Genomic DNA, 22,786 nt, shown 5'->3' with positions numbered 1-22,786 from the left:
TGTGTACTTCTCAAGATTTCTTTCCTTGTTCCTCCAATTATTCTTTTCTCCCTATTAATTCCAACTTCTTCCTGCCTACAGGACCTGTCTCTTTTGCTTTCAACTACCTTCTGATCTCTTCAATTGTAAAAATATTCTGTGAAATCTTTCCCTGCCCAATCCCCTTTTACCATCCTGTCTTTCATATCTTACTGTCAAATTATTATATAGCAATTACCTCTGTTCTCTGGCTACCCATTTCCTTGGGAGGATAGAAATCTCTTGTTTCTTTATTCTTCACCTGGTGCATAGTGCCATGGTGGTCCTAAATATAAAGAGCTATGTGAGCATCACCAGTCCTGAAGATGGAAGGTGGGTGGGAGGTGAGCCATAAATGGGACCTAAAGGGCGAGCAGGGGTTGACCACATGGTGAAGAGGATAAGAATGCTCCAGATATAGGAAACCATGTGTAGAGGCACCGGGATGTGAAAGATCATGGCACATTGAAGGACTAGGTCTGTCTTGGATAAGAGAGTGTAGGGCAGAGAGAAGATAATGTATAGGTGCATAGAGGCTCAATCATTGAGAGCCTCAGCATCAAGGAAGGCTAGTGAAATGTTTTGAGCAGAGGATTTAGAAATGCCACAGGATGGAGGATGCATTGGAAGAACGGCAAGAATAGATGGAGGGAAACCAGTTGGACAGCTGTTAGGTCACCCAGGCCAGAGATGGTGGTGGCCTGAATGAAAGTGGTGGCAAAGAGATATTTGGGAGAGGGAATAATAGAATAAATGGGCATTAATTTAATAAATATACATCAAACTCTTGATATAGTCTTAGGGACTGTTCCAGGCATTGGGGATACAGCATTGAACAAAATACATCAAAACAAATCACTTCCCTTGGGAAATTTATGCTCTAGGGGCAATGTAGACAATAAAGATGATAAATAAGGAAGATATATAGTATGCTCCACAATGGTAAGTGCCAGGGAGAAAAATCGAGAACAGAGGCAGAAATGGAATCTGGTAGGGCATGGTTGTGTAGGCAGGGTTTTAGGTAAGGAGTGCTAAGTTCTGAAAAGACCTAAGGGAAAAAAGATTTAAAAGGAAGATGGAGCTAGCCATGTGGGTATCTGCAGGAAGAACATTCTGGAAAGGGAACAGTGACATACAAAGGTCTTGAGATAGGAACATGTCTGGTGGGTCATGGAACATCAAGGGCGTGAACTGAAAGAAGGTGAGGGTAGTGTGACAGTTTTATGGGTCAACATGGATAGGTTATAGTTTCTAGCTATTCAGTGTAACAGTAATCTAGGTATTCCTGTGAAGGTATTTTGTGCTTAATATCTATGATCAGTAGTCTTTATTTTTTTTAATGTTTATTTATTTATTTTGGGAGAAAGAGGGGAGGGGCAGAGAGAGAGAAGGAGAGAGAATTTCAAGCAGGCTCCGAGTTGCCAGCACAGAGCCCCACTCAGGGCTCTATCTCTCTCTCTCTCTCAAAGATAAATAAACATTTGGAAAAAAAAAAAAAAAGAGACTGAGAGAGAGATACCAGAGACCTCCCTTGCCCCTTCTGCTAGGTAAAGACACAGAAAGAAGACAGGCTGGCTGGTTGTAAACCAGGAGGCAGGCTTTCACTAGACACCAAATCCTTGATATTGTCAGCCTGAACTAAGATATCCTGAGTTAGAAGAAATTTTGCCTCAAGACTGCAACATCAACTTGTGCCCAAGAGTTTCCAGTCTTCCTGTCTCCTCAACAGATTTCAGAGTTGCTAGCCTCCCACAATCACATGAGCCAATTCCTCAATTCCTTGAACTGTATCTCTTCTTGTATGTATGTATGTATGTGTGTATGTATGTATGTATATAAAATCTCCTACTGGCTCTGTTTCTCTGGAGAACTCTAATACAGGTAATAAGGTAGTGGGGAAGAAGACTAGATTACATATGGCCTTCTAGGTCATGGTAAAAACTTTTGCTTTAAGTTTTAGACGAGAAGCTGATGGGGTATTGTGAGCTGAAGCATGATGTGAACTCATATTTTAAAGACCCATTCTGGCTGCTGTGCTGGGGGTAACAAGAGGTGATGGTGGCTTGCATCAGGGTGGTGGCAGTAGGGGTGATAAGAGGTGATAGAATTCTGGATATAGATACAGATATATCTGATGTTTATTTGTCTATTTTTGAGAGAGAGAGAGAGAGCAAGGGAGGGGCAGAGATGGAGGGAGACAGAGCATCCCAAGCAGGCTCCGCTGTCGGTACAGAACCTGACACAGCTGGAACTCATGAACCATGAGATCATGACCTAAGTTGAAATCAAGAGTTGAACACTTGACCGACTGAGCAACCCAAGCACCCCCGTATGTATTTTCAAGGTAGAACAAACAGAATTGTTTTTGTAATGAATGTGGGGAGTGAGAGAGAGGAATCAAGGATGACACTACATTTTTTGACCTGAGCAACTGGAATAATGGGGTTTGGAACAGTTTTTGGATAACACGAAAATCTCAGTTTCAGAAATATTACGTTGAAATGCCTGCAGGTCATACAGGCAGAGATATCAAGAAGGTATTTGCATTTGTGTGTGGCATTCAGAGGAGAGATTCAGGCTGGAAATATAAGTGTGGGAATGGTGACCAATATTTAACGTGTGTGCCAAGGACTAGAGGATTTTTCTGAGATGAGGGATGAAGGTGAACAAAAGGAGGCAGGTGTAATTCCAGGTTTTTAGCTTGGACACCTGTTAGATGTGCCATTTTCTGTTGGGGAACACAGATGGTGTAGAGAAGATGCTAGCTTGAATTACTACACGAGGCCACCTGCAATTACAGGGAAGTCTATGAAAGTAAAAGGCACATCTCTCTCATCCTGAGATTGTCCAGTCATCCCTAGACCAATTAAAAAAAAAAGAGGGAAAGAAAAAGGAAAACAAAACAAACAACAACTGGAGTGGTCAGATTGGCTCTAAAGTGTACCAGGAATTTCTATCTATTTTGGGGAAGGATGTGATGGCCAGTGCAGATTAAGACTATCCCAATATTTTCAGGCTCAGCATTTTAATTTCAGGAAACTTTAGACTGTTGTGATATTGGGTCAGTCCAGGCTAGGTTTTTTGTTTTTTTGTTTTTTTTTTTAGGTAGAATACTTGAGCAACTAGGATTTAGGATTTCATTCTACCTTAAAATAATTCCTAGATGAAATAGCTTCAATTCCCATTGGAGATTTTCATTGGCTAATTATGGAATATTGTCTGAATACCAAGGGGAGCTTGAGTAAAAGGAAGCAGAGGGGGCTTAGGGTGATGGTTCAACTATCCAGGAATTCCACTGAGGTTGTAGGATAATGAGTCAGAAAACCTGGGCTCAAATCCTCAGCTTGACCTCTGAGTAGCAGTGTGATTTCAGGAAAGTTTGGTGAATGCCTTTGGGCTACCTCATCTATGAAATGGGAATAATGATGTCTACCACCCAGAATTCTTCAAGGGAGTAAGTCTATTGCCCAGCCTGGGAGAGGAGGCTCTTAATAATTGCTCCCCTCCCCCACAGTAAAATCCTCATTGCTATTTACTTGCTAGCCAAGTTGATGTTGACAACCTACTAAGGGTCAATTTTAACCCTTTTCCTTGGCTTGATTCCTTACTCTTTCTAATCCTTATTTCCATTAAAAAGAATAGATTTCTGGCATGAGAATGGTAGCATGAGGACAGGGACAGGGAAGAGTGCTTCTGAAGGCAAGAATGGGAATATTCTCAAAGGGAATAGGAGAGGCCAGTGAGTCCTAGTTGTCCCATAGCAGGGCTCCAGGGTGATAGCAAGGACTCAGGAAGACTTTATGATGTGTCCAAGGAGTGTTAGTTCCTTACCAACAGTCAGGATTTCTGTACCCCACAATAGAGAGAGCCGTCTGTTATCAAGGTCCTACATTAGGACCACAGAGTACCATGATAGTTGATAGAGAAGTCTTTCCTGTTTACCCCAAGGCAACGTAAGCCTCTTTGATTTTGGTGTGACTCTCAGAAGTGGCCCTATTGGTGGTTGAGATGAGTTTTCCCACTAAACTGTTAGGACGTGGGTTCAGAGTTAGAATTCATTCATTCAAATAACAGTTAAAAGTTTTCAGACTTAGAGTCAAAGAAGTAATTGACTGATGTTAGTGAATCAGAACAAGCTTTTTTTTAACAGCAACAAAAAAAAAAAAAAAAAAAAAAAAAAAGGAGGGGGGAGGCAGGGAACAAAAACCCAGAACTCCTACAGCATTCATTAACCTTTCAACAGAGTTAGGGCGTCAGCCTCTAAGGTTCTGAGTTACTGCTTGCTACAGGAATTTCAGCAATGCCTTCGACGCCTACTACACAGAATCGCTGGAAGATTAAATGGCCAAGTGTGCCTAGCATATGGTTAACATGCATGAAAAGGACTGATTACCATTCTGTCAGCGTACTATCCAAGAAGTAGTACTTATTTCTCATAATGGTTAATGCCAGAATCCTTCCAAGTGTTAATTTCAGACAAGTGTGTTAAGAGGTAAACATGTTTTGGGGTGCCTGGGTGGCTCAGTTGGTTGAGTGTCCGACTTCGGCTCAGGTCATGATCTCGCAGTCCGTGAGTTCGGGCCCCACGTCGGGCTCTGTGCTGACAGCTCAGAGCCTAGAGCCTGCTTCGAATTCTGGGTCTCCCTCTGTCTCTGCCCCTCCCCCACTCATGCTCTGGCTCTCTCTCTCTCTCTCTCTCTGTCAAAAATAAATAAATACTAACAATAAATTTTAAAAAAGAGGTAAACATGTTTATTGTGAAAAGAGGAAAGTCATCAGTAATCTTGGGGCCTCAGTCACCTTACTGAAGTTTCACTGTGTTTTCTCCTCACCTACTTCATTATTCTTGGCAAGCTGGAGCAGGTATAACTTAATCAAAATAATAAACACTACATGTATTTCAAAATGAGTCCCAAGCTGACTGGAAGAGACTCTCCAACCTTCTAGTGTCACTCTCACCTAACAGGACAGAGTTTAGGTAAATCTATAAATTCTGTGGTTATTCATAGGTACTCCAGTAGAGTGCTACCAGAGCATGGCTAATGTTGGAGAAGAATCTAAGTTATGTTATTTAAATGTGACAATGTTTTTGAAGGAGGAATTTTTGACTCAGATATGTATTTACATCAACCGAATGTAGAATGTAGTCTGACAGCAATTGTATTTGGATTCTCTGTATTAGAAGGTAGTTGATGGGCAGGGATAACATTATTGCAGGAATACCTGCTGTGAAACATTTTCATATATTATAGAATCTACAATATAACCTTCCTTAAGCTGATTATCTTATGATCCTTATCATCTGCAGTGGCACTGATGACATAACTTAATTGTTCAATAAGCCAACTGTTTAGGAAAGTACCAGACACATATTAAATAAATATAAGTTTTGGGGAGCCTGGGGGACTCAGTCAGTTAGGTGTCTGACTTTTGATTTTGGCTCAAGTCATGATCTCATGGTTCGTGAGTTCGAGCCTCGCGTCGGGCTTTGTGCTGGCGATACAGAGCCTGCTTCGGATTCTCTATCTCCCTCTCTGCCCCTCCCCTGCTCTCTTTCTCTCTCTCAAAACAAATAAACTTTTTTTAAAAGTTAAAAAAGTAAAAATAAGTAAGTATGTTTCTGTTTAGAAACAGAATCAAGATCTTTTACCATGAAATTTCTGTACCTAAATGTGACTCATTTACTACATTTCACCAGGGTCAGTGATTCTGAGTTATATGTTTTCTAAGTATGAACCTTCTGATGGAAGGATCAAAGTTCTTTACTTTGTGTATATTAACACAGTCTTGGAAATATTTTTTTTCAATAGAAATCCAACAAACCTGAATATTTTTTCAATTCATATTCTCATCTCACTGAGCCTCACTTGCATCCAAGAAATTTCCAGATATTAAAAAAATAAAAAAAGACATTTGATTATATAATGCATTTTCCTTTAATTTGAAGGATAAATCAAGTTTTCTTTTCAAGACAAAAAGACAAAGACAAAAGTTTAAGTTTGATTTGTTTATTGTTGCCACTATGGGTACATTCTCTTAATTCTCTGCCTCAAATCCCAATGGTGCTTCTATACCTGCAAGATGTGTCCATCTCTAGTTTCCTTGAGCTGAAATGTTTGGCTTTGGAATGAAACAGTGTGGTAATGTGCAGGATGAAATGTTTGAGCAGTATTTCTTACATCACATGAAACTCACTGTGAAATGCCATTAGATACAGTTCTTCATTAAATTTAGAGAGCCTGAAGTTTCTGTTTTTATGGAGAATAGAAAAGGAAACACGTGAATTATATAAAACTTAAGTGAAATTAGAAATACCACTATATCTTACATATTTATAATACAAATTTTGCAAAGCCTTCACAAGCCACAAACTCTTAGAAATTATTATAAAATTATTTTTGTTCCTTTTCTCCATTTTCTGTGAGGTCAATTCCTAAGATATTCCCCTCTTTGTATTATATGAAATTAGCTTTCAGCTAGAGGAGAGGTGGTAATAAATGTGCACTGCCAGGGCCTCAAAAGAGGATACTGAAGAAAAAAAAGATAATTAGGAAAAGCAGAAGTCTAAACGTTAAAATTCTGGTGAATATTAGATGAAATCCACTGAAACCTGCTAAATCAGTTTTATTTATCTATGGCTAACGTATGAAGAAGAATTTAAGTTATGTTACTTAAATATAATGATGTTTTGGAAAGCAAGCATTTTTAAGGTATATATTTATATCAACTAAATGTAGAATGCAGCCCATGTAGAACTTATTGTCCTTTAGTTTTATATCCAATAACTGCATCAAACCTAATATCGATCTTTCGTTTTAAAAATGCCAGGAAACGCTCAGGAAGGATCCTAAAAAAAAAAGATACATGAAAATAATTAGGAAATTAATATTAAATGCACTTGTAAAATATATTCTTTTAAAATACTTATGTCTATCATGTATCATCTTTTTTTTTGCATGAGAGAAATAACTTTTTAATATATGTTCTATGATTAGGCAGCTATATGCAATGTAGAAATCATACTGGAATACAGTCAGGGAGCCCTGTGATAAAATGAGAGTAAAGTGGAACAGGCACATAAAAGACAGAAAGTATTGTGTTGGGCTTCCTCTCTCTCTCTCTCTCTCTCTCTTTTTTCTTTCTCTTCTTCATTTAAGAATAAGGAAATTTTTTGGATATTTCTTAAAAAAACCAGAGTTTAGCCCCATTGCCCTAGTCCCCACCTAATAATGAACATACATTTTTTTTTTTTTTTTTGTAGGCTTCATGCCCAATGTGGGGCTTATACTTATGACCCTGAGATCAACAGTCATATGCTCTACTGACTGAGCCAGCCAGGCACCCCAATAATGAATATTTCTAAAGTCCCCCATTATAATGCTGTTTTCTCATCCACAGCTGGTTATGGAAATACCTTTAGGGTGGAGGCTTCCAAGCCTTGGATAAATATGTGCAAACAAGCCTTGTCTGAAAACTGAAGATATGATTTGTCTCTTACTTCTCTGGACTATTTTCTAGTGAATGTACGTGCTGCTGTGACAGCTAATTTAACAATTATAAGGAAAGCAGTACCATATTAATAGCAACTTCTTGTCATCAGCAGTTTCATAATCAGTAGGGATAATATACATCTATAATCTGCCAGTATGGGTGTATCCTTTATCATGTATCATCTTAAACAAGATTAAGAACTTTAACTCTGAGTCACTACTATATGTTCTTTTCAATTAAATCCATTTTGGTTTCAAAAGGGAAAGGAAGGAGGTTTAACCACCTTTTAGGGTAGGAGTCACTTGAAATATTTAGTTTTTGAAATAAATACGCTCCTGTATTTTTCAGAAGATCCAGAGAAGAGGTGTGTAGAACTGAAGAGCTGAGATGTTAAAGACTTTTGAAACAAGAAGCATCACACTGGGAAGGAAGTGAGAATAGGAACTACTTTTACACTTTGTAATTCAAAATATTGTTCAAATGCTCCACTAAGAGACTAAAGAAACAGAACCGCTAAATGAAAATGCAGAGAATGAACTTGGTTTTGAGCATAATGCTGAACAAATTATTTAACTTTTGAGATTAAACTCCTCACATGAAAATGGAAACATTAACACCTACTCCACACTGTTCTTGTGAAAAATCAATGCGTTAATATAAAATACTTTAAATATTCTATTTTGTGCATGATGGATAAGTGGTAGGTCCAAATTTTTCTTCCCACCCTATATAGGCATACCTCGGAGATATTGCAGATCTTGTTCCAAAATACAGCAATAAAGCGAATATCACAATAAAGCGAGTCAAATGAATTTTTTGGTTTTCCAGTGCATATAAAAATGACGTTTACACTATACTGTGGTCTATTAAGGTGCAATAGCATTATGTCTAAAACAATTTTATACACCTTAATTAAAAAATACTTTACTGCTAAAAAGCACTAACCATCATCTGAGCTTTCAGCAAGTTGAAATCACCGATCACAGATCACTGTAACAAATATAATCTTGAAAAAGTCTGAAATATTGCGAGTTACCAAAATGTGACACAGAGACATGAAGTCAGAAAATGGTGTTGGAAAAATGATGCTGGTAGACTTGCTTGATATAGGATTATCACAAACCTTCAATTTGTTAAAAATACATCTGAGAGTACAGTAAAAGGCAATAGAATGAGGTATGCCTGTATTTAAGAATATTGAGGAACTTGTCACAATCCAATGAGTCTGAGGGGATCTAAACAGAATATATGAGTCAGGTAACTATAGTTGACCCTTGAACAACACACATGTATCTTTTGACTCCCCCAAAACTTAACTACTAATAGTCTACTGTTGACTGGAAGCCTTCCTGATAACATAAACAGTCAATTAACACATGCTTTATATGTTATTTGTATTCTATACTATATTCTTATAATAAAGTAAATCAGGGTAAAGGAAATGTTATTAAGGAAATCATAGGAGAAAATACACTTATAATACTGTACTGTACTTATAAAAAAAATCCACCTATAAGTGGACCCCTAAAGTTCAAACCCATGTTGTTCAGGGTCAACTGTATATACAGACATCTGACCAGATGGCATTAAAATAAAGCTTGGCAATTGAGCACTCAACATTCACAGTCAGAGAAAAATCAGGGCAATGATAATAATAGTGTTAATTATAATAATAACAGTTGTATATAACTTTTATTGAATACTCCAAATGCATCATTTTATTTATTCCTCACAGTCCTATAAAGCCTTACTGTCTCCATGTGACAGATGACGACACAGCTTCAAAGAAATTAAACAACTCATTTAATGGATAAAGAAATTGTGGTTTATATACACAATGGAGTACTACGTGGCAATGAGCAAGAATGAAATATGGCCTTTTGTGGCAATGTGGATGGAACTGGAGAGTGTGATGCTAAGTGAAGTAAGCCGTACAGAGAAAGACAGATACCATATGTTTTCACTCTTATGTGGATCCTGAGAAACTTAACAGAAACCCATGGGGGAGGGGAAGAAAAAAAAAAGAGGTTAGAGTGGGAGAGAGCCAAAGCATAAGAGACTCTTAAAAACTGAGAACAAACTGAAGGTTGATGGGGGGTGGGAGGGAGGGGAGGGGAGGGGAGGTGATGGGCATTGAAGAGGGCATCTTTTGGGATGAGCACTGGGTGTTGTATGGAAACCAATTTGACAATAAATTTCATATATGACAATAAATAAATAAATAAAAATAAACAACTCATCTGTGTTCGTGTGTGAGCAAGTCACAAACACAGCTTCACCTAACCTCAGAGCACAAACTTTGTGGCTCTATGCTAAAGGTCTAGGAAATACAATTAATTTATTCAATCAACAAACATTTTGGTGCCCCCTATGTGTGCATCAACTCTCCAAAGTACAGGGGCTACATACAGTGATGAAAAACAGGCAAATTTCCTTCCCTCATAGACTTACATTCTAAAGGACTGTAATCACTGAGTGCTTACTTATGAAATGTAACAAGCAAAACGCTCAACACTTCACAGGTTTTAACTTAGTTACTCACCAAGGAGATCCTTGGTGATCTTCTTGAGTTTCATTATCTAAACCTCTAAGGTATGTTCAACCATAATTCTTTGTAGAAGGGGCTAAAAAGCCTGACATGTGTCATGTATGCTTTTGATCTCTTGAAATGTTTTCAGTTCCTAGGTCAGTAATTCTCAAAGTATGATCTTTCAACCAACTGCCTGTGGCAGTTGCCTGTTAAAATACAGATGTCTGGGTCCCAACCAAAACATCCAATATTAAAGCCTCTAGGGGTGACATCCAAGAATCTATATTTTTAAAATTATCTTCCTAAGTGATCCTGATGCCCCACCATGTTGCAGAAGCCTGACTGTAGGGACAAAGATCAAGAGGCTTCCTCCCTCCCTTCCTTTCTCTCTCTTCTCTCTTCCCTCCCTTCCTTCCTCCCTCCCTCTCTTCCTTTAACCTAAGCCATCTCTTCACCTTCCCCTCACTACCTGGATCAGCCTCACTGTCACACAGTGTTAACATATGAATAATGAGGCAATGTGTTATGAGGAAGGTGGTTAAACCAGTGGTTTCCAATCTTGGCTGTACATCAGAGTTACTGGGGAAGTTGTATCTCTCAGAGACCAGACCACACTCCAGACCAATGACATCAGTCTTGGGGAGTAGGTCTCAGGCGTTAGTATTTTGAAAACTCCTAAGCGAATTCCAATGTGACCAAAGCTGAGAGCTACTGCTCTAAAGTAGTACTTCTCAAATTTGAATATGTATTCAAATCAACTACATGGCAGATCTTACTAGAATTCAAATTCTAGTTCAGGACACCAAGAGAGTCTGTATTTCTTTCTTTCTTTCTTTCTTTCTTTCTTTCTTTCTTTCTTTCTTTCTTTCTTTTCCTTCTTTCTTTCCTTCTTTCTTTCCTTCTTTTTTATTTTTTTTGAGAGTCTGTATTTCTAACAAACTCCTAGGTGGTGCTGATGTTGCTGGTCCATGGAAGTAGCAAGGCTCAAGGATCTTTAAAGTTGTAAAAGATTATTTAACAATTTCTATGGTTCGGTATGATTTGTACAAAACAAGAGCTCAATGATTATCTGTTGTATATTTAAATGAATATCTAAAACCTAAATCTCTAATATGGTTATCCTATGATTCTATTATGTAACAATGCTTAAAAAACTATCCTTCTTTGGGGCGCCTGGGTGGCTCAGTCAGTTCAATGTTGGACTTTGGCTCAGGTCATAATCTTATGGCTAATGAGTTTGAGCCCCGCTGTAGGGCTCTGTGCTGACAGCTCAGAGCCTGGAGCCTGCTTCAGATTCTGTGTCTCCCTCTCTCTGCCCCTCCCCTGCTTGAGCTCTGTCTCTCTGTGTCTCTCTCTCTCAAAAATAAACATTAAAAAAAATGTTTTTTTAAAGAAACAAAAAAACACCTATTCTTCTTTATAGTCATTCATTTATGAGACAAGACTTCTAGAAATATACACCTTCTCTAAAAAAAAAAAAAAACAAAACCAAACTTTAAAACTTGTGGAAATTATTCAGTTCATTTACCCAACTGCTATATAAACCTTGCTTCAAGTATTAACAAATGTGGTTTTAAAAACTGAGGGACTGGGGTTCAGGTAGCTCAGTTGATTAAGCATCTGGCTCTTGGTTTTGGCTCAGGTCATGATCTCACAGTTTCGTGAGCTGGAGCCCCACATCCAGCTCTGCACTGGCTGTGCAGAGCCTGCTTCAGATTCTCTTCCTCGCTCTCTGCCCCCTCTCTGTTCACACTCTCTTTAAAAAATAAATAAACTTAAAAAAAAACACACTGAGGGATTATTTAAGCCTATCATTTTTATTACTTTAATTCCATTTAATTGTACTTTATCAAATGTCTGGTTTTAAATCTGAGTGAAAATATATAACACATAAATCTTTGTTTATAATGCTGATAGACATAACTGTCACTTACCTTTCCAGTACTGTTAACAAGCATATAGAAGATGGAATAAAAATCATTTTCTGTTCAGTCAGGATCCCATCCATCAGCTTGTCTACCACTTCCTCAGGTTCCAGAATGGGTCCCAAACTGAAATCAGAAGCAGTCTTTAGCAACAAAACATTTACTGAAACTTTAGCTTTAGTTTGGTGCTAAACAAATGATAAATTACCACAGGACTCATAACATAAAGGACTTTGTAGCATCTGATCCATTATAAGTGCTCAAAAATAGCAGCTGTTTTAGCATTAATAGTAACAACCATTTATTTAGCGCTTATCATGTACTGCACATTGTGCTAAACACTCTTACAGAGGACATCTCACTGAAGTTTTACAACAGCCTGTAAAGGAGACACAACAGTCCCTATTTTGCAAATAAGAATTACAGAAGGAGCCAGGACTCAAAAATAAATCAGCTAGATTAAGACTGACAAATTCACTTCTAAATCTTTAGAAGTCTTGGGGAAAAAGTCAAATACCATTACACAAGTTTTATTACACACTAAGACTCTTAGTTAACAATTTCTAAAGTGTCAGGGAAAATTAAAATACAAAAGTGTGCTCAGCTCAAGGTCCTTGATCTCCATATGGAACCCTTATATTTACTAGGTCTTGATTTAATTTTCAGCTTTGTTACTTAGTTCCATGTTGGATCTTCACTGTCTAAACACCCTGGCATATGCACTATGTGGTCCCTAAAGAGTGGCCTTTGTTAGAACATGTGCACTTAGAATGGTGTTACACAAGGGGTGCCTGGGTCGCTCAGTCGGTTAAGTGTCTGACTCTTGGTTTCAGCTCAGGTCATGATTTCGCGGTTTCGTGAGTTCGAGCCCTGTGTCAGGCTCTGCACTGACAGTGTGACGCCTGCTTGGGATTCTCTCTCTCCCTTTCTCTCTGCTCCTCCCCTGCTCTTGCTTTCTCTCTCTGAAAATAAACAAATAAAAATTTTAAAAGGGTGGGGGGGCTTCTGGGTGGCTCAGTGGATTGAGTGTCTGACTCTTGGTTTCGGCTCCGGTCCTGATCTCATGGTTTTTCAGTTCAACGCCCACATCAGGCTCTGTGCTTGCAGTGTGGAGCCTACTTGGGGATTCTCTTTCTATCCGTCTCTTTCTGCCCGTCCCCTGATTGTGCGCGCTCTCTCTCTCTCTCTCTCTCTCTCACAAAATAAATAAATAAACTTAAGAAAAAAAAGAAGGATGGGTGTTACACAAGAATTGATTGTCAGTTTTTAACATTTTATTAATGACTTAGAAAAAAAGGTACATAATTGAATACTCTCATGAAATTTGTCAACATCACCAAACTGACTAACATTTTGGGGAGGCAGACTTTAAATGTGTGTGACTAGTTAAGAGAAGTGAGACAAAAAGAATTGGATGGGATTCATTAGGAACAAATATAGAATAGTTCATTCAGATAGAAAACATATGCAGCAAAGTAAAATTGGGACAGTTGAGAAGTATAGTAGTATGCTTATAAGTGAGTGTGATCATTGACTACATGAAGGAGGGCAGAGTTTAAAATATATATATAGGATATCATCTTTCATTCTCAGCATAGGCCAGTCATTTATTAGAACACTGTGTTCACCCTGGACTCTGAAGAATTACATAAGAAAAATCTGGAGAGCAACAGGAGAGAAAATATAATAATAAAGGCGATAGCTTTTGGTCCAGAGGAGGCAGTGGAAGCTTGAAGAAGACTAAGCACTCCTTTAGCCTGTGGCAATAGGCAGGGTATTAGGGCAATAGGATGATGAATCTAGGAAGTGAAGGATGCTTGTGCCTTGAAGTATCCAGAAGGAAATTAACTTTCTAGCATATTGCTGCCAGACTTCACTATTCCCAGGCTCCATGAAAGCTCACAAACACCTGTGTAAACAGTACGGCATACCCCCTTATTCACACTGTGGTCTTGTGAGCCTATCAATCAAATGGTGTTGCACTGACTAAACTTTTCTTAGTGTGTTTGATCTCTTTATCCAAAGTTTTAGCCTCTGCCAGAATAATTTTCATGAAATTTAATGGCTAGCCAATATCATGATTTTTAAAAGACCAAAAGACTTCTAGAAAATCAACTTATTGGCAGAATAAAATCTTAAACATTAAAATATCAGTACATGGAAAAATGTTTTCCTATGACAGTCTAATGTTAACAAGAGTTGTAAATCCTATGAAATAAATGTTCATGACCGATTTTGTAGAAACTATTCAAAAACACTTCAGGCCCATCTGTTGGTGTGGGGTAGGAGAATGCATGTGGGGCATAGGAATACTTAGGGACAAAGGGTATTTTCAGGTAGAAGGACTATGTTTGATTAATCGAACTACCACTTAAGTAGCTGAGTAATTTGGGGGAAGATATTTCTACTCTTTAAAGTTTAGAAGTTTTTGTTTTTGTGTTTTATCTGAAAACTGGAGTTAATGCAGTGGTTTGCTAGTAAATGTTTCACAACTGGCTCTTTAGGGCACAGAATTATCTGTTTTGTACCATTTACTTTCTATGGTGTAAGAACCATGGCCGATTTCAAGCTATTAACATTGTGCCCCCAAATGAGTCTAAGCTGACTTCAGCACTCCACTGGTAATGTGTAGGGAAGTACTTAATACAGTCATATGACACAAATGTTACCCATCACCTTCTTTCATAACATTTTCTTTCTTATGGTGCTAGCCAACAAAAACTAGTATCTTTCTGTAGCGCACACAAAAACTAAATTTTTAGAGAAAAATTTTAATGCATATTTTATGTAGGAGGATAGATGTTTTTAAAAGGATATTAAACAAAAATAAATCTTGACTGTCAAAAAACTCCATCAGGATATCCAATTTCACTTAATTCATAAATTCAGATTATGTTACATTGTTTATATCACTAATTGGAAAGAGAGAGATAACTTATTTGAGAGAAAAACATTTATTTATTTATTTTTTAAAACAAACGTTAAAAATTTTTTTTATCTTGGGGAGAGAGTGTGCACAGGAGTAGGGGAAAGGCGTAGAGAGAGAGAATCTTGGGGCTCAGTCCCATGACCCTGGGATCATAACCTGAGTTGAAATCAAGTGTTAGATGCTCAACTGATTGAGCCACCAGGTGCCCCAAGGGAAGAACATTTTATGAAAAACTATTCATATACCTAATGATATAGCTCCAAAATACATGAAGAAAAATTGATGGAATTGAGAAAATACAGTTTAAAAATAAGAATTGGAGACATTAATTTTACTTTCAAAAATGAATTGAACAACTAGAAAGATTAGCAAAGAAATAGAAGACTTGAACAAAAATATAAATCAACTAGACCTAACAGTATCTATAGCTTTGAAGGGGCTTTTCTCTACATTATTTAAATTTTGTTTATAATCATTATACATTATCACAAAAGCAATAAAGATACCTCCAATGACATATCTAGTACACATTTTAAATATGGTGTTTCTCAGGACAAAATCTTCAATTAAAAATTTATGTAAAGTGGGGCACCTGGGTGGCTCAGTCAGCTAAGTGTCTGACTTCGGCTCAGGACGTGATCTCACGGTTTGTGAGTTCGAGCCCCGTGTCGGGCTCTATGTTGACAGCTTGCTCAGAGCCTGGAGCCTGCTTCTGATTCTGTGTCTCCCTCTCTCTGCCCCTCCCCCATTCTCTCTCTCTTTCTCTCTCTCTCTCTCTCTCTCTCAAAATAAATAAACACTGAAAAAAATTTTTTTTAATTTATGTTAAGAAATAAAGCTAGGAATAGCAGGGCAGTTGGAGTTAGGGAGCTAGTAGGAATTCCAGTCTGCCACTTTCAGGCTGTGTGACCTTGAGCAATCTTCTTAACTTCTCCAACTTACAGTTTCTTTGTTCATAAAATGGGCATTGTAAGACTTATCTTGCAGATAAACATTAGAGCAAGGATAGGCAAACTATGTCCTGGTGCCAAATCTAGTCCTCCTAGATTAGAGATTAGAGGTAATTTATATAAGGTATCTACGCCTAGTCGGGCACCTATTTAGCAGGCTTTCAAAAAATGTTTTTAATAAAACGATTTCTTGATATCCAAGTTTATTTAATGCAAATAACTCTTAGCTGTCAAAAAAAATTACTCAGAACACCTGATTACACTTAATTCCAATTAACTCAGATTATGCTGAATTATAACTGCTATAGTAAACCAGTTTCTTTGCAGTGTGTTAGATGTGTAAATATAAGAATCAATAAACGGTATCTTTGATGTGCTTTAAAAGGGAATGTAAGTCCCAACATTAATATGATACAAATTCTTTGGAATCAATCATTTCGAGGTTTGTTTAGTTTCCTTCTTTCAGAAAGGCCCTCCTCTGTGTAAAAAGGGAAAAGGTTTGGCCTGAGGCTCAGTTCTGTTCCTTACAGGTAAATTACTTAATCTCTACAAGCAAAAGCATTGTCATGAGTTTTAAGAAAATTACAAATTTTGGGGCGCCTGGGTGGCTCAGTGGGTTGAGCGTCCAACTTCGGCTCAGGTCATGAGCTCGCGGTCTGTGAGTTCGAGTCCCGCGTCAGGCTCTGGGCTGACAGCTCAGAGCCTGGAGCCTGCTTCATATTCTGGGTCTCCCTCTCTCTCTCTCTGCCCTCTCCCGCTCATGCTGTCTCTCTCTGTCTCTCAAAAATAAATAAACATTAAAAATATTAAAAAAAAAAAAAGAAAATTACAAATTTTATGTAGTGTCCACAATATAGAGTAAGATCTGTCTGTCTTCTAATTAGCACTAAGTTTCTAGATTAAAACCAACTTCACCGTTGGTATCTACTCTAATATCAGTTTATCTTCAAAGGGGTTCATGTGGCAGGGACCAAGACCCAGACCCTTGTTAAACCAGGTTATATTCCTGTGATTGGTCTAGACTCCTGCCAACTTCGATTTATCCTTTTCCCCCCATAGCAAGCTTCCCAATTATTATTTATTTATTTCCCCCAATTATTTTTTTAATTGTCACTAGTAGAGCTTTGCCAGAGAGGGCACTCTTGCCCACAAGGAACGTTAGTTTATGTAGCCTTGTCCTGGGGGCAAGGTTAAAAAACCCAATTATAATTTTATAAAAATATGGTACCTGTTTTTAACTGCTGAAAGACAGTCTGAGTGAAAAAGTTGACTCAAAATATTATATTAGGATCCAATGAGAGTTTTCCCCCTGAAAATAATTAAATAATGGAGGAAATTGGCAAATCTTACCCTTGAGGATGGTACTCTTCTCTCTGACACTCCCTTTTAATTTTAATGAACTCTTAAAAAAATTTATTTGTTCTATTGAGATATGATTGACACATCACATATCACATGTAAGTTTAAGGTGTACAATGTGTTGATTTGATACAATTATATATTGCAATATGATTATCACTGTGGAATTAGCTAACACCTCTATCATATCACATGGTTATTTTTTGTGTGTGATGGGAACAATTAAGATCTAGCCTCTTAGCAACTTTGATGTTTATAATACAGTATTGCTGCCTATGATCACTATGGTGCACATTAGAACTCCAGGAGTTAACTTACTGGTTGCAAGCTTATATCCTGAAACAATTATCTCCTCAATTCCCCCACTCCTGGTAACCACCATTTTACTGTGTTTTTATGAGTCCAGCTTTTTTAGATTCCACACTTAAGTGAGATCATACAGTACTTGTTTGACAGTTTAATGAAGTTTTATCCTCTTTCTACTTCTGGTCAGTTCCACTCCTCAGGACCCCGAAATAATTCATCTTTTGTTTTCTCTTCAGAGTCCAATTAGGGTTTATTTGATTAATACAGATGAGTTTAAACACTAGGTCTTCTGAAATAAATATGCTTTTGTTTTCTAACAAAATTGTATCTTAAAAATGGACTTTTAGGACAATTTGATAGATTCTTTGTAGGGCATCAGATCTTTGCACAGCTACCAAATTTCTGCTTGATGTTGGCTTTCTACTCTATACCTGTGGGTAGACATATTTACATTAAGATGTATTTAAATAGAACCTGATATTTTCCCAAAGTGCCACATTGAATATTCTTCATTAATTTAAAACATATTTTTACCAAAGGCAGATGAATTGGGGGAAAGAGGCAAAATGAAATTTAAAAATTGAATCTTAGGGGCACCTGGGTGGCTCAGTTGGTTAAGCGTCCGACTTCAGCTCAGGTCATGATCTTGTGGTTTGTGAGTTCAGGCCCCATGTAGGGCTCTATGCTGACAGCTCAGAGCCTGGAACCTGCTTCAGATTCTGTGTCTCCATCTCTTGCGGCCCCTCCCCCACTCACACTCTGTCTCTCTCAAAACTAAACATACATTAAAAAATAAATAAATAAAAATTGAATCTTATCAGCATGATAGATCCCAGTATGTATGCAGATTTACTATAAAGATAACATTTCAAAGTAGTGAAGGAAATGATGTATTATTTATTTATTTATTTATTAACATTTATTTATTTTTGAGACAGAGAGAGACAGAGCATGAACGGGGGAGGGGCAGAGAGAGAGGGAGACACAGAATCGGAAGCAGGCTCCAGGCTCTGAGCCATCAGCCCAGAGCCCGACGCCGGGCTCGAACTCACAGACCGTGAGATCGTGACCTGAGCTGAAGTCGGACGCTCAACTGACTGAGCCACCCAGGCGCCCCAGTATTATTTAATAAATAATGCAAAATAATTCATTAACTATTTGGGAAAAACAAGCTATACGGTGACTTTTTTTTTTTTTTTTAATTTTAGAAGGAGGGCGAGAACATGCAAGCAGGGGAGACAGGCAGAGAGAGAGAGAGAGAGAGAGAGAGAGAGAGAGGGAGAGAGAGAAAATCCCAAGCAGGGACACAGGGCTCAATCGATCTCATGACCCTGGGATCATGACCTGAGCTGAAATCAAGAGTCAGAGGCTCAACCAACTGAGTCACCCAGGTGCCCCTACCATGACCTTATTTCTTAAAGTAAATTTGTGTGGAGCAAAGCTCCAAATGTGAAAATCGAACCATAAAAGTACTGGAGAAATAAATATAGGTGGGTATTTTTAAAAGCTTGGGCTGAAAAAGACCTTTATAAATATCTCGCCAAACCTATAGGCCATGATGGAAAATAAACTGAGAAGTTTTAATGTAAAACTAAATAAAAAGGAGTTGAAAGGCAAATAGCAAACTGGGGAAAAATATATGCAATGTGTATGACATATAAGATAGTATCTTGAATGTACAATGAACTTAAAGATATTAATTTAAAACTCTATAGCTCAATAGAAAAGGTGAGTAGAGGTCATGAAACAGGCAATTCACAAAAGAAGTCAAACTACTGGGGTGCCTGGGTGGCTCAGTCAGCTGGGTATTCAACTCTAGATTTCGGCTCAGGTCATGATCTCATGGCTTGTGGGATCGAGCCCCGTGTCAGGCTCTGTGCTGACAGCACAGAACCTGCGTGGGATTCTTTCCACCTTCCCCTTTCTGCCCCTCCCTTGCTTGCACAGTCTCTCTCTCAAAATAAATAAATGGACATTTTAAAAAATTAAAAAAAAAAAGAAGTCAAACTACCAAAAAATAAACATTTAAATAAAATTTAAAAAGGGGCACCTGGGTGGCTCAGTTGGTTAAGCATCCAACTCTTGGTTATGGCTTAGGTCATGATCTCACAGTTCATGGGCTCTGCACTGACAGTGGGGAGCCTGCCTGAGATTCTCTCTCTCTCTCTCTCTCTCTCTCTCACACGCACTCTCTCTCTGCACCCCCCCCCTTGTGTGTGTGCTGTGTCTCTCTGAAAATAAATAAATAAACCTAAAAAAAAATAAAAAGAAGGAAAGAAGCCCTACTACCAAAAAACATAAGAAAACACTTTAATGTAGCTACTAGGTCATCAGGAAACAAAGATGATCCTTCCTGTATGGAAAGGGCAGAACATCACCAGAAAGCAGGCTGCTGAGGAAGTAGAAAAGCGGTGGCGCTCTTCCTCCCCCGTGGGTACAGGTGCAGATTGGTGAAACACTTCCGGGGCAGTTTGGCAGCACGTACGAATATTTAAAATGTGTACACCCTTTGACCCAGTAATCCCTCTTCTAAAATCTACCTGAAGGAGACACCACCAAAATGTGAAAATATGTGCGCATTAGTGATGAGGGAGCTTGGGGCAAGCTGAGGGCAAAATACAGGGTGGCACACACATACCCACTCCCCCCACCCCCCAGGTGGAATGTGTGTGATATTCCTCAGACACTCCTGGCTACCGAAGAACAAAGCAAATTGCCATGGTGATGTGGGAAACTAAGACAAACGAAAAACTAAATTCCCTTACTGCCTACAGCCCATTGACGAGTCCTTCAAACCAGCAGAGTGACCTCCCTCTATAGGGGCTCAGCTGCCTGGATGATGACAGTTTGCTAGGGGCAAAAGAGAACCTTGGCTTAACACTGTCACAACCTTGAGGATCCTGTAAGTCTACTTCCTTTATCTCAATTGCCCCAAGATATATGTTGTCAGTTATCCTCCAAGTTTATGCCCCCCTCCCCATATACATCTGAAGAGTCTCATGACTGGGGTTTTATTAAATGGTAATAAGTGGTGTTTCCCTAGGAACAGCTAGCCACTCAAGGTCCTAAAAACCTTGCTTCCAAAATACCTTAGAGACTTACTCTATCTTTGACTCTGCCCCAACCTGAGGGTATACAATGAGTTACCTGTCACAACCCCATGTGGCTATTCCTGCTCATGGGTCCTGTCCCCATGCTTTAATAAAATCACTAGTTTGGCACCAAAAACGTCTTCAAGAATTCTTTCTTGGCTGGCAACTCTGGACCTTACGAACCCCCCATCACCCCAAAACTTCATCACTAGGGTGTTCATGACAGCTGTGCCAGGGTAAAAATCACTAGTAGATACTAATGTTCAGACTAAGTAACCAACACAATTTATGATAAAGTTCTGTCTTTACTGACATGAAATGATGTCCATGACATAATGCTGAGGGAAATAAGTAGTTTACCTACAGTTTTCAGAACCCCACGTGTAATATATGCCAGTTACATATAATTTAGACATTTAAGCTATACATGGAGAGATGTCTGGAAGGATGTTCATCAAAATGTTGAGTAGTTTGCAGTAGATAGAAGGTTTCAAGGCAATTTAAAAAGAAACTTTCTTACTTATTCGTATTTTTCTGTATGTTGGAATTTTTTAAAGTTATGCATCATGTTACAAAGACATTAAAACTACTCCCAAAGAAAAGAAACATTAAAAATTAACCTCTGGGGCACCTGGGTGGCTCAAATGGTTAACATCCAACTCTCGGTTTCAGCTCAAGTCATGATCTCACAGCCTCATGGGTTTGAGCCCCACATCAGGTTCTACAATGGCAGCTCGGAGACTGCTTGAGATTCTCTCTCTCACTCTCTGCCCATCCTCACTTGTGCTGTCTGTCTCTCTCAAGATAAATAAACTTAAAAAAAAAAAACTAACCTCAGAGCTTATCCTTTATAGTTTTATAAGTTTTTAAAAAATGTTTATTTTTGAGAGAGAGAGAGTGCACACAGGGGAGGAGCAGACAGAGAGGTAGAGGATCCGAACAAAGAGGTCTCTGAGCTGACAGCAAAGAGCCCAATATGGGGTTTCAACTCACAAACCATAAGATCATGACCTAAGCTGAAGTCGGATGCTGAGCCATATAGTTTTATTTTTTAACTAAGTAAAGACTAGTGCTCACTATGGAGGATAATCTCTAGATTACCGATGATGCTTGTTAAACAGAGTCCCAAGGCCCCTTCCCCACCACTACCCTCTCCTAGCCAAACGCAAGCAATCAACATCTCTGGGAGTCGGACCTCTACATGGTTCCCAAGCACTCCTGGTGAAAGGTATGTATACTTAAGTCAGAAAACCACTGCTCAGGAAAAGAAAAAAAAGGAGGATTACCAAGTTCACCTGAGTTCCTCATATTTATGTTTACATATATTCTCCCCTTCTCTTTGCCTCACCTGCTTTCCCACAATCTGCAGGAGCTGAAATTGAGATGAGCTAAGGGAATTGAATGTCAGGTGTTTTAAGGATTAAAATATTTAAGAAAACCCACGGAATGGCTGATATTCATAGCAATCACCAATCCTTTTGTCGTCATTTCTGTCTCAACTTACCTGGTACTTGCGTTTTTGATGAAGCCAGTATTTATGAAATTAGGGCAGAGACATGTTGTTTTGATTCCGGTTCTTTCTAAGGCAGCCAGTTCTTCAGTCAAAGCTCTATGAAATCCGACAGCAGCAAATTTGCTTGAACTGGAAATAAACAGGCCAGAAGATAATTAGAGAAAGCTGTGGTATCTATTGAATTCAGATGTCTGTTTTCTCTAGTTAAGTGTGGTCCTCTGCCGAGCCTCATGGCCATCAGCTGAGTCTCAGGGGCCAGCCCAAACCTACCAAATCAGAACGTGCATTATGGATCCTCAGGTAAATTTATAGGCATTAAAGTCTAAGAAGCATTGACACAGAACACTTATTGGAGCGAGAACTGAGTGGGTCTTGCTAGGAAAACTGGTAAAGCGTTGGTTTTTGTTGTTGCTGTTTCCATAAGATTTAATGTCGCCATAGCCTGTTAATTATTTAATACATCCAGGGAATTCCTGGGTAAATTCTCCTGGACAAGTCCCATTTTCCCTTTCAGACTCTGCTTCACTTCCTCAAAGAGGCCTTTCCTGACCCCTAGTCTAAATTATTTCCATTATGTAATAATCTTCAGTTTTACATGACAGCCTGTTTTGGATTTGTGATTAAATACTTGTTTGGGTGAATTTTTTTTTTTTTTTTAACATCTGTCCCTCAA

General features: G+C 38.5%; 1 protein-coding gene across 1 annotated transcript in view; it reads right to left on the bottom strand.

Moving 5' to 3' along the window:
- Positions 1-6,010: 6,010 nt before the first annotated feature.
- Positions 6,011-22,786, bottom strand: part of HSD17B11 (hydroxysteroid 17-beta dehydrogenase 11) — a 34,942-nt gene continuing 18,166 nt past the window's right edge. Inside the window, exons 5-7 of the mRNA XM_019464981.2 lie at positions 22,105-22,242; positions 11,974-12,090; positions 6,011-6,865 (exon numbers count right to left, since the gene is read on the bottom strand). Of these exons, the coding sequence (XP_019320526.1) occupies positions 6,775-6,865; positions 11,974-12,090; positions 22,105-22,242 (346 nt within the window). The 3' untranslated portion in view covers positions 6,011-6,774. The remainder of the gene's footprint in view (positions 6,866-11,973; positions 12,091-22,104; positions 22,243-22,786) is intronic.

This window comes from Panthera pardus, unplaced genomic scaffold (assembly GCF_024362965.1).
Source record: "Panthera pardus isolate Hobbes unplaced genomic scaffold, ASM2436296v1 HiC_scaffold_13, whole genome shotgun sequence".
Classification (NCBI taxonomy): domain Eukaryota; kingdom Metazoa; phylum Chordata; class Mammalia; order Carnivora; family Felidae; genus Panthera; species Panthera pardus.
The sequence above is the reverse complement of the archived record's forward strand: the minus strand, read 5'-3'. Positions and strand labels throughout refer to the sequence as shown.